This window comes from Peromyscus leucopus, chromosome 4 (genome assembly GCF_004664715.2).
Source record: "Peromyscus leucopus breed LL Stock chromosome 4, UCI_PerLeu_2.1, whole genome shotgun sequence".
NCBI classification, from domain to species: Eukaryota; Metazoa; Chordata; class Mammalia; order Rodentia; family Cricetidae; genus Peromyscus; species Peromyscus leucopus.
This window is the reverse complement of record NC_051066.1, coordinates 65,922,063-65,935,151: the sequence shown is the minus strand read 5'-3', so window position 1 is coordinate 65,935,151 and position 13,089 is coordinate 65,922,063. Positions and strand designations below refer to the sequence as shown.

The window sequence follows — 13,089 nt, the reverse complement described above, 5'->3', positions numbered from 1 at the left end:
CTTTAAGTTACTCCCCCTCACAGATGCCATATGACAAGGTAAATAAAAGTACACTCAATCATGCTCTAATACTTTACAGTTTGATTTTAGCATGTACAAGCTCAGGAGCCTGGTAAGTTTTACCAGTTGCAGAATAATTAGAGTTGAGAAATTCTATTACTCCTTGAGGAATATCGACCCCCTCCTGGAGTAGGGCAGGACTATGTTATCAGTTAAGTCACTATGAGTGGGAGATTCAGGGAAGACGTTTTGAAAAATACAAACAGCTGTCCAAGTATGGGATTTGTGACCTTGAGCACATGGTTGAACCTAATTATTTTTTCTCATCTATAAAATATTCTCTTATTTCCCTCCGGGCTTGCACTATGCATATCATCCCTCTATTTTTGAGGATAGTGAGGCAATTCCTGTGTATTTATAGTACCACAAAGTTAAATTGCAGCCTGAGACTAATATCCAGCAGTAGAGAATTGCTATTTTAGTCACTTATGTGATGGAGTCCTTTCTTTGGGGAAACCCAAACCAAACAGGGAGGGGGGAGGGAGGAAGGAAAGGAGGGAGGAAGGTAGGGAGGAAGGAGGAAGAGGGAGAGAGAAAGTAAAGGCGGAAAGGAGAGAGAGAGAGAGAGAGAGAGAGAGAGAGAGAGAGAGAGAGAGAGAGAGAGAGAGAGAAATGACACCAGACCACAAAGCCCAAAGAGAACGTCTCTCATTTCTGCTGGAGTTCTGATTCTGATTCCAATTTCTGTGATTCTAGGCTCTTCGCATCTGCTCTTTAAAACATGGCAGCTACAAGCAACGTGACAGAAATAATTTTCTTGGGATTCTCCCAGAGCCAGCATGTACAGAAGGTCATTTTTGTGATATTTCTCCTGATGTACACAGCCATTGTGCTGGGCAATGGCCTCATTGTGGTGACTGTCATGGCCAGCAAAGGCCTCTCTTCCCCTATGTATTTCTTCCTCAGCTACTTGTCCTTGGTAGAGCTCTGCTATTGTTCTGTCACAGCCCCCAAGCTCATCTTTGACTCTTTGCTCAAGAGGAAAGTCATTTCCCTCCAGGGCTGCATCACACAGATATTTTTCCTCCATTTCTTTGGTGGCACTGAAATCTTTCTTCTGACGGTGATGGCCTATGACCGCTACGTGGCCATCTGCAAGCCCTTGCACTATGTCTCCATCATGAATCGAAGAGTGTGTGGGCTCCTGGTGGGGGCAGCGTGGAGTGGGGGCTTACTGCATTCTGCTGGACAAGCCTTCCTTATTTTCCAGCTGCCCTTTTGTGGACCCAACGTCATTGACCACTACTTCTGTGATGTCCACCCAGTGTTGAAGTTGGCTTGCTCAGATACCTTCCTCATTAGCCTGCTAGTCATCATCAATGGTGGCTCCATCTCAGTGATCAGCTTTGTGGTGCTGCTGGCTTCTTATGTGGTCATCCTGCATTCCCTGAGGAGCCACACAGCAGAAGGACGGCGTAGGGCACTCTCTACTTGTGCCTCTCACCTTGCTGTGGTGGGTCTGTTTTTCATACCCTGTTCATTTGTCTACATGAGACCCTGCATCACCCTCCCTGTGGACAAGATCGTGGCTGTGTTTTATACAGTTGTCACACCTCTCTTGAACCCCATTATTTACTCTTTCAGAAACACTGAGGTGAAAAATGCCATGAGGAAACTTGTAGGGAGGAAGATGACTTTGGAAGAAAAATAGAAAATGTAGGCAAAACAGGGAAACTAGAAATGGGAAGTTGGGGGTACCTCAGAACCCACTTGGTCTCTACCTTGTCTGACAATGGCCTTATTGAAATTTCCATTTCCTCATCTTTATAGCAATAGAAAAAGAGTAAAGACACCTAGAATGGATTGAGAGGGATATTTTAGTGCACCAGTGGCCTTGAGGCAGATTGCAAGTCTGGAGAAAGGGAACTTCTTCAGAACCCTAGGTCAGTCTGGGAAGGTTGAGGAAGGAGATAAAGAAAGAGGGACATAAAGAGGCAGTATTTATAGTTTTGTTCTCTGATGTTTCCCAAGTATCTAGAACATTGCTTGGCACTTTGTTAGTGTTCCATTAATATCTACTGATTAAATGAGTGAATGAATAAATACTAGTCATGGAAGATGAAAACAATGGTAACAAGTAATAGATGTCGGGAAATATTATATTTTCTTATCTTGGCACTGAGAGTTTCCATTCCGGTTTTCACCATGGAAGTTGTTTGTAATATAATACAAACAGAATTCAAAACCCTGAGAAAATAACAAAGCTATGGTAAATAAATGAATATATGAAAGAATAAACAAATATCATAGGCTCTAATAACTGTGAATAAATGAATATAATAAGTAAATTGTATTAAATTTAACAAAAACTAGCCAGTGGTTCCTGAGTGCCCAGAACCATGTCAAATGCTTCCCCTCACCTTGACTATTGTAGTGATAAAATATGTGTGTGTGAGAGAGAAACAGAGAGACAGAGACACAGAGACACACAGAGACACAGAGACACACAGAGAGAGAATATGAATCTTTGACTCAAAGGCTGAGTTTCTTCTGGGTATATAAATCAATAATTGTGAAAAATGGAAAAAAGTTCTTCTTGAGAGTACATCAGTACCTGGAGTAGAGTTGTTGTGGGTTCAATGTCAAGGGCAGGTTGGCAGATGTTAGGGAAAAAGTAATCAAAATCCTACATAATAGTGCCTAAACCCTGCTTTTTAAAAAATGACTTTCCCCTTCCATTTCCTCCCTTCAAACAATCCCGTGTAGCACCATACCCTACTCTCTTTTAAATTTATGGTTTCTTTCTCTTTAATTTAACACACACACACACACACACACACACACACACACACACACAAATGCAACAAAATATTAAAAAAAATAGCTTAAATACATATGTAACTCACGAACACATTGGTTTTTGTTGTCCCTGATTTTATAAAATAGTTTCATACACACACAATCTTATGACTTGCAATTTTCACTTAACATATTTCAAAGAGCCACACATATATTTTACCATTTACTATTATAAAATAACTTGTTTATTTTATAATTGTTTTACCATTTTCTTGTAAGTGTGTCTTGGTTCAACAAGACACATATAGGCTTACAACAATATATAGGTGCTTATGTAAACCTCTTATGTGTGGAAAGGTTTCTCTGGCATATGCAGTTGGGTGTGAAATTGTTGTTGTTGAAGGGTATGCTTAATTGCTTTTAAAAGTGATTGAACCAATATTCACTACAACTAGCAATGGTTTAAGAGATTCTGTTGCTATTCACCCTTACCAACATGTGTACCACCATGATGTCTTTTGGTAGCTTCAGGTGTATGCACAATGTACATTCTTAGTTTACCTGAGATGCTACTATAAGAATACTAGTTTTAAATAGCTCAAACACAAATATTCATTTCTTGTTGTTGTGTAAGCTCAAAGTGAAGGCACCAGAATATTAGCTATCTGCTCAGGGTTTGCTTCATGACACAAGGATACAAGTTGAATTATTTGCCCAAAGGAAAAAGCTGGGAATAGAGATATGGGTGAGAATGAACCCATAGGCATCTAAGCCTGGGTAGTGAAGATTTTATTTGGATGGTTAAGTGTGACTGCAAAGCTAGGAAATCTGGGGTCACAGGTTCTTCCAGACTTTGTCCACTTTTCTGTGTTATCACACCTGGGCTATGGCCAAGATAGGGCCTCAGAGGACTATGGTGTTTAAATTACTGGTTTAGTGCCAACTTCTTCCAGCTTGGGAGGTGGAAGAGATTTTTTAAAGAGTTGAGTCTTCATTTCAGACACCCAGGGAAGACATCTTCAAATTACTGTGGTTTTCAGAACAGGGAGGAAAATAAAGAGACATTGTTCCTATTCTGATTGGTCATCTATTTAGCGACTCAATCCAAGAAGTCAAACATATGGGGGTCAGCACTGGGATCTTTAGGGAGGGAGAACAGCCATCTATTTCTTCAATTATCTTCTTACTTCTGGCTCCAGAGAGCCAGGAAAGCATTGTAGGGTAGTAGGTAAGACAAGGCTGTGATGGTTGCAACGTGAAGCATGCTGGGAACTGCTCTTATAGTCAGTACCCAAAATTACAACCGGAACTTCAGCAACTTTCCAACCTTCAGCAAGAGGATAAAATTATTCTTTAGTTAAATCTTTCACTTTTCAACTTGGTCACACAAGTAAGTTTTTCTCCATTGTTGATAACTTTTTGCTAAGTTCTATTTTATATTTGTTCTTATAAGGCAACAGAATAATCTATTTGAAAATTTTGTGGTGTGTGTGTGTGTGTGTGTGTGTGTGTGTGTGTGTGTGTGTGTGTGTGCATGCACACATGCTACTATATGTGCCTAAGAAAGGCTGAGGTTAATGTTAGGAAGATTCCTTTTTGTTGAGTCAGGTTCTTCCACTGAACCTGGACTGCCAGACTGACAGACCAGTGAGCTCCAGGGACCCACCCTTTTCTCCCCCAGTGTTGGAGTTACAGATGTGTGCTGTTTATCTTTTAACACGGATGCCAGAGGGCTGAACTCAGGTCCTCATGCTTGTATTGCAAGTGCTTTACTGGCTGACCCGACTCCCCTGCTCCCTTTTTTGACTTTTAAAATGACTCTGAGTTTGCTTTTCTCTCTGAATTTTTACTGAAGTTACTGGAATTGTCTTTTATACTTGATATAAAGGTTTGAATTGAGAAAAGAGACAGACTAGTTATTAACAAATGACAACTTAAATTTTGTTTGGAAGGGTTTTGATGGCCACAGTGTGTTCATATATTTTCTTATTTAACCCTTCAAAGCTCTCGGGGCAAGTGTTGGCAACCTCCTCATGCAAATGAAGAAGCTGTGGAGTTGACTGCAATCATGCATGGAAAGAGTTTAGCATGGAGATTGACATGATCTAAATACAACACATGCTTTAAGTCCACAAAGCTTTCACTGTATTTTTTACACCTTTGCCTGTCCTTCCCAAAGCTTGTAATCATTTGGGATGTCTAGGGCTCCACATAGATGTATTATACCCCTGAAAAGCTGTAACTCTTGGTCAGCGTTTTAAGAGAACCTCACTTGAATTGAGAAGACCTCCCGCATACATCTAAGATTGACCATTTAAGGTTATGCTATAGTTGGTTTCTGAAAACTTTGCAAACTGACAGACAAGAGAGGAGAGAGGAGGAGTCACACAAAAAGAATAATGTGTGGTGGGGAGAGGCATTACTGGCAAGTTATAGATCTCACCCAACACAGTTCTGTGTCTGGCTGCATGCATTCTAAAAAACTAGTAAATTATGTTAAGTAAAGAGAGCAATTAAATCAACAATCCTAAAGAGTAGCTTGTAGGAACCTGTGATTCAGATCCAAGTGTGAACAACCTGGAAACCACTAGTCACTCTTGGTATCCTAAGATGGGAGCAGTTTTACAGCACCAGATCCTTGATGTGCAGGATTTAGGCCAAGTTTGTGAGGCAGTGTTTGCACTAAGATGAATGTAGAGCAGGTGATCGGCATCTGTGGAGAACTGGAGTGTTGCTTGGTATGGAAAGCTCACACACTAGGTATCAGGAAAGTTTCCTCCCTTCAGATGAAATCCTGTTGTACTACCATTTGTGGATTGTTACTGTCCATGCAGGGCAGGGGTAGACTTGCTCTTTCAGTCTCATTACAATAATGAAATAATACAATGCACAGTAAAATTCTGACTCATTCAAATAGATGAATTATATGCAGATAAAAGTTTCTCAAAAAAGAGAGATTGATCTGGTCAAGGAGCTGATTCAGTCAGGAAAGTACTTGCCAGGCAGACATGAGGCCTGAATCTTCAGAAGTTACATAAAAAGTCAAGTGTGGTGGCACATGCCTGCAACCCAAGTGTTGGGTGGGGCAGAGACAGGTGGGTCCCTGGAGCTCATTGGCCAGCTATTCTAGCCCAATTGGTGAGCTCCTGGTTAGTGAGAGACCCTGCTTCAATAACTAAGACACCCAATGAGGATCTCCAGCTTCCGCATGCACATGTACACACATGCACAAACTCACATGAAAGCACACATATACTCCCCATCACACACAAGCTGATGTCTTTTCTGACTTTTAATCATCCCTCCAAGTGATTTTTCTCCATTATGATAATTATGATTCCTACTTCAAGAAGATATTTGTGATATAAATGTGAGATTTGCTACTTCTACCTCATGAATATGTAGTGGGATCATGCAGGGATGCTAGACTCCAAATCTGTGTAGTTATTTCTTATAATTTCACTATAATGAAATGCTTATGAAGGTATTGACTGCCTATTTCAAATATAAAAACATAAATATGCAAATGGTGAAAAACTATGCTTTTTTCTTTACCAGTTCCCACAGATGTTTGGTAAGAAACTTTGACTGTCATCTGAGAGGCTGAGCTTGGGCAACACTGAGCATAGACTAATTTCCACAGCATTAGTGATTTTCCAGAGAGAGAAGACATTACATAGAAAAATGTAAGCAGCTGTTCAGTATAAATAGTGGTTAAACCAATGTGAATTAAAGGCTGGGGAGTGGCTGAGTGGGCGGAAGTACTTGTTGAAGACCTGAGCCTAAGCTTGAATGCTCAGCACTCGTGGTAAACAGCTGGGCATGGCTGTGTGAACACCTGTGACCCCAGAGTGCGGGAGGGAGGAAGAGGCAGAGACAGAAGCATTGCCAGGTGCCAGCCTGGTTCCAGGATCAGTGGAGACTCGGTTTTAAGGGAATATGGTGGAAAGTGACAGAACAGTTCACTGATTGTCTTCTCTGGAGCATGTGCCTGCACACACACACACACACACACACACACACACACACACACACAAACGCGCGCACGCTCACACACACAAATAGCCATATTAATAAAATGGTATATAAATTAAAAAAGGAATGATGAAATACAGATATCTTGATATCTATTACTGGCCAGGGTGAGAGAAATAGGTAATTTATATTTTGGCATTAACTATCTAAATTGGAAATTCCTCAAAGGCCTTTATAGTATTATTAAACATTACATATTATGATATTAATTGGGATAAATATTAAATGTATAGTATGATTTACAAAGTAAAAGTGATAAATGAACATGTAAAAGTTACATGTAAAAGAAAAGATGAATGAAATGTGTTAGGAAATAGTAATTTCTTAAATTGTCAAGTAAAGTAAATTTTCCCACTTCTTTTAATAGTTTCCTAAATTCTTTCTAAGAATTGTGGGTAGTTATTTAATCTCTGCCATTGTCTATTTCCCTTTTCCCTTAAAGACTCAGTTGATGTGTATTATTGCAAAAAACAGGGCTCAAAACCTTTCTTTGCCTTCTATTCCTCTTGTGGGGTTAGTAACCTGGTTCTGTGATGTTAGTGGGAGTTCAAACTGGGGAGTCAGAAGGCATAGGTGCAGTGTTTGTGACTTGGTCTGGCTACTTAGTCATTCTGGGTCAAGTTTTTAACCTTTAAGAATCAAAAGGGTTATGTAAGATTACCATTCTACTAATCGTGTTCTCTAGATGGTGGTTCTCAACCCGTGGTCATGACCCCATTGGGGGTTGTGTATCAGATATCCTGTATATCAGACATTTACATTACAATTCATAACAGTAGCAAAATCACAATTACGAAGTAGCAACAAAAATAATTTTATGGTTGGGGGTCACCACAACATGAGGAACTGTATTAAAGGGTTGCAGCATTAGAAAGTTTGACAGCCACTGCTCTGGAGGGAACTTATAGAATGAATCTCTCTCTCTATGTCTCTTATCTATCTATCTATCTATCTATCTATCTATCTATCTATCTATCTATCTATCTATCTATCTATCTATCTATCTAGGATATTAGAATGACTTACAGACTGTGGTCTAGCTAGTCCAACAATGACTGCCTAGAAAGGAAGGTCCAAGAATCCAGTAGTCATTCAGTCCACAAGGCTGGATGTCTCAGCTGGTTTCCAGTATATGCTGGAATCCTGAAGAAGGGGCTCTAAAATTCCAGTGAAGGAATGACTTGCTAGTGAGAGCAAGAGCAAGCAGGCAGAGAGAGCAAGCTTCCTTCTTCTCTGTGGATGTTCCTGCCTCATGCTTGAACAGTAAGTCCTCTTGCCCACTGAGTGGTATCTTCAAGCTCTTCTAATAGGAACAAAATTGATAAGATGTGGTGACCAAGTTTGGAAGTATGAGATAGGTAAGGATGGGTTCTATGCTTTTGGTAGATGGCACATGAACCTCAGTGAGTAGAGAAGGGTTAAATGAGTTCAAATTGAGGAAGTATCCATTTTAATTGGGAAGAAGAGTTGTAAGTTAGAGGTTTCACTCTCCAAAAGAAGTAGAGAAACTGTCCATAACTAGTTATTTTTAATGAAAATATATTTAAATCAATTTATTTTATTTTAAACTGACTGTTTTTTATAACATATTGCATAAAATATTCTTGTGGTATATTATGTGTTTTTCCCCACCCTATTCAAATTTTGCTTACTATGTAATGATTGTTTATATGAGCATAACATAGTGTGATATTCCAACAGAAGTGTACAGCATTCACTGATCACACAAAGATGACTACCGTTTTATTCTCTTTTAAACTTTTCTTCGTGTTTTGAACCTTCAGACTCTTTTCATCCAGATCTTCATAAGATATATAATAGTCTATCATGAAGTATAGTTACAGCATTGTATGTCAGGATACCATTACAAAACCTCTAGGAAAACATCATCTCTTCCTCACTGGGAAAATTTTTTAGTATTAGAATTTCAAATGCATTTCTATGAATACAATATTATTGTTTAGTATACAGTACACAATTCTTAACTTTATAAAGTATTGAACTGTCTAAATAGCAAAAGAACCCAGCTCTTGGTGTAAATATTGATTTCTCTGTTATATCAAAATTAAAATTTACCATTATTCTAACACTGAGAAATGAGATAACAGAACAGTCTCCCCAGACACAATGAACAAGAATTTCATGAACATCTTTAATACATATAAAGTTTTATCTCTTGCTTTTGAGACACAGGATTTATACTATGTTAATGACATATATTAAAGGATTAACACACAAGGGTAGAATGGATTCGGAGGCAGAAGACATGTGTGTTCATTCTAGAATCATGTAGACCACAGGTTTCCTATCTCTTGTCAAGGTTGCAGAGTAACATCTTAGTGAGTGACTAGAGATACCTTCCTGTGTGAATGAGTGATAATACCACCCACTCTACTGACTTTTTGGGAAAAAGAGGAAGAATGGAGGCCAACTGTTTTGTAAGATATGAATTATTTTAGAAACCTGTCAATAGGACTATTTTTCCAAGATATATTTTCAAATACTCCACTTATAGCTGTATTTTTCTTTCAGTGGAGTTATCATTACAATTTTGTTCAGGGTTTTTGTTTGTTTGTTTTGTTTTGTTTTTAAGGATAAAATGTCTTACAACTCAGGTAACATTGAACTCAGGCCAAACTCCAGTGTCCTATTCTTCCTTTGTCATTTAAAATCATTCTAAGAAGAAATTTGTTTATTTCAAAAGAAAAAGCACTTGGTTATAAAAAGACCTACACTGACTTTCAACTCAATGGTATGTATCAGAACGTTTTATACCTATTCCTTTTACAAAATTTATCTTTTTATACTCTAAATATTGTTTCTTTCAGGAGGCTTGAAGCAACTCAAGGGCAATCATTTCACATTTATTCCTTTTTGGTGTTGGAGTTTGAACCCCAGGCTTCGTGAATGCTAAACACACAATCTACCACTGAGTCACGTCCCCCAGGTCAGTATTCTCCTTCATATCAAGTTCCTAACTCTCAGCTGCCGCTGCCCCACTTTGCAAAGGATAGCAGCACCCATAGAGACACTGGATAAATAGAAATCTGTCCAGTATAGCTGGAAAAAACTGTTGTAATTTTGGTTAGTTATTTGTTAGTTTGCTTTTGAAACAAGGTCTCAAATTGACTAGTCTGGCTCTGAGTTTCTGATCCTCCTGTCCACTGCTCCTAGGATGGGGATTAGAAACAATAGTAAGCATAGTCTTGATACTTCTGTTATGTAAACAATTTGCATTTGCATAGCTTTATCACAGAGACACATTGTTTGAGAGAATTTTATCTTATTTCCATTATGAATTACAGTTGTTCTTACTCCAAAAAAATCAATTCTTTTTTAAAATTGTCTAAAAATTAATAATAATATTTAAATAATACTAAAATTAAAAACAAAGGCCAGGTGGTGGTGGCACATACCTTTAATCCCAGCACTCTGAATACAGGCAGGTGGATTTCTGAGTTTGAGGCCAGCATGGTCTACAGAGTGAGTTCCAGGATAGCCAGAGCTACACAGAGAAACCCTGTCTCCAGAGAAAAAACAAAACAAAACCAAAACCAAACCCTAAAAAATCAAAACCAACCAACCAACCAACCAACTAAATTCCATTAAAATAAAAGGGATTGAAGGCCAGGGCGATGACCCAGCAGGAAAAGTGCTTCCTGTGTGAGTGTGAGGAACAGAATTCAGATCCCCATCATTTTAGTTAAAGCTGGTGGATGTTGCAGACCAGCTCCAATCCCAGCATGCAGGAGGCAGAGACTCCAGTATCCCTGGGACAAGCTGTCTAGCTAGATATGCCAAATCTGCAAGCTTTGGGTTCAAGTGAGAGAGACTTTGCCTCAACATATAAGATGGGCAGTGACTGAGAAAGATATCTGTTGTCAACCTCTGGCTTCTATGCATACATGCACGCCCAACTACACAGACAGGTAAACACCTTTATATGAATGCATGAATCACACACACACACACACACACACACACACTTGCACATACACACAGACACACACTTGCACACACACACACACACACACATACACACACACACACACACACACACACGCGCGCGCGCGCACACGCGCGCGCGATAAAAACAGAAGTTTTTCTTACATGCCCCAAAGTAAAAAAATTGCAATACTTTGAGAGGTATTTATTTTTAGTCTACACTTACTTAAAATAACTAGCTGGAAACAACATGATTTACTTTACTAAAGGGTCTTTATTTAGGGATTCAGAATTTAGATTAATTATACTCCATACAAACTGTTTTCCTCCAGACCCCAATTTCTTGAAATGTTTCAGAAACAGCAACTGAACTTCCCAGGATAGGTCTCTGGATGCAGCTGAGACTTCATGGATAATGCACGCAACATCACAGAATTTTTTCATGCTGGGACTCTCCAGAACTCCCAGGTACAGAGGATGTTATTTGTGCTTTTTCTGTTTGTCTACCTGGTCTCTGTCAGCGGCAACCTACTTATCATTATCACTATCACCCTCAGCCCCAACCTGGGATCCCCCATGTATTTTTTCCTCTCACATTTGTCCTTCATTGATACTTGTTACTCCTCTTGTATGACACCCAAACTCATTGCTGACTCCCTGCATGAGGGGAGAGCCATCTCTTTTGAGGGCTGCTTAGCCCAGTTCTTTGTGGCTCATTTATTGGAGGAACTGAGATCATTCTGCTCACAGTGATGGCCTATGACCGCTATGTAGCCATCTGCAAGCCCCTGTACTATACCACCACCATGAGCAGGCACCTCTGTGTTGTGCTGGTGGCAGTGGCTTGGCTGGGTGGCTTCCTGCATTCATCGGTTCAGCTCTTTCTGGTCCTTCAGCTGCCCTTCTGTGGACCCAATGTAATCGATCACTTTGTGTGTGACTTATACCCTTTACTGGAGCTGGCCTGCACCAACACCTATGTCATTGGCCTGCTGGTGGTGGCCAACAGTGGTGTGATCTGCCTGCTGAACTTCCTCATGCTGGCTGCCTCCTACGTGGTCATCCTGAGCTCCTTGAGGTCCCACAGTGCAGAGGGGAGACGGAAAGCGCTGTCTACCTGTGGGGCCCACTTCACAGTTGTGGCTCTGTTCTTTGTGCCCTGTATATTTATTTACATGAGGCCATCCTCCACTCTGTCCGTAGACAAAATTGTAGCTGTGTTTTATTGCATTTTGACGCCCATGTTCAACCCCCTGATTTATACCCTGAGAAATGCAGAGGTGAAAAATGCCATGAGGAATCTCTGGAGAAAATGAGGAATTTTCAGTGGAGAACACAAGTTACAGAGGGGAAATAACTCACAGCTGCAACCTGTGGCCTTGTTGGTGTCCAAGGGCTGTGCTGCCATCGGAGTCACACTGGTCTGGATGGCCTATGTTGCCACCCAGTGCCATGGTGTCATTCATGTCAGGGCTGCTGCTGAGGGCCATGTTTGGTGGCAATTTAAATCCGTGGCCCTTTAGAGCCAGAGTCTGAGTGTACGTCTGTGTCTCCTGTTGCAACTGAAGGCCATGTGGTTGCCATGGGTCTGATCAGCCACTAGGACTATGCTGGTGCCCAAGGGCCATGCTGCATCTGGGACCATACAGATTTAAGTGGCACATACTGCTAGCCAGTGCCATGATGATGTCCTGACCAGGGCTGCAGCTGGGGGTCATGTCTCGGCTCATGGCTCTACTGAAGCCAAGTTCTGTGTTGATGTCCATGATCCTGTTGCCATCGAGTACCATGCTGATTGCTGGGGTCTAGGCTGCCAACTGAGGCAGTGTTGGAGTCTTAAGGCTGAGTTGCTCCTTAGGTCATGCCAAGACCCCAGCTATTGCCAAGGACCGTGTCTGGGTCTGTGATTCTACCACAGCTAGGCTTTCTGTTGAAGTTGTCACCACTAGGGCCCATGCTGAGGCCAGGGTTCTGCACCCCAACCTGTGGCCCTGTTGGGAGTCTGGGGACCATGCTGCAGCCAGGGCCATACAAATCTGTGTGACCTGTGATTCCATGTTGTCGTCCGGGTCTGGGCTGCTGTCAAGGATCACGTCTGGATCTGTGGCCCAGTAGCAGCCAGGGTCTGGGTTGATGACTATGGCTCCTGTTGCCACTGAGGTTCATGTGGATGCTTGAGATCAGGTCAATTACTTGAGTCTGTGTAGGGATCCAAGGGCCATGCTGCGGCTGGGACCATACAGATCTGAGTGGCATATACCTGGTACCATGGTGACTCTGGGCCAAGGCTGCAGCTGGGGGCCATGTGTG

The 13,089-nt window shown here is 40.9% G+C and overlaps 2 protein-coding genes across 2 annotated transcripts; both read left to right on the top strand.

The window, feature by feature from the left end:
- Positions 1-781: 781 nt before the first annotated feature.
- Positions 782-1,711, top strand: LOC114684869 (olfactory receptor 4X1). Its single transcript, XM_028859416.1, has one exon. The coding sequence runs from the start codon at positions 782-784 to the stop codon at positions 1,709-1,711; it is 930 nt and encodes a 309-aa protein (XP_028715249.1).
- Positions 1,712-11,187: 9,476 nt separating this feature from the next.
- On the top strand, positions 11,188-12,095 carry LOC114684870 (olfactory receptor 140-like). Its single transcript, XM_028859417.1, is given in 2 exon segments — positions 11,188-11,494; positions 11,497-12,095. Coding segments are annotated over 2 exon segments (906 nt in total).
- Positions 12,096-13,089: the final 994 nt, after the last annotated feature.

Coding starts and splice junctions, on each gene's coding strand:
- LOC114684869 (XM_028859416.1), top strand. CDS start 782: ATGGCAGCTACAAGCAACGTGACAGAAATAATTTTCTTGGGATTCTCC.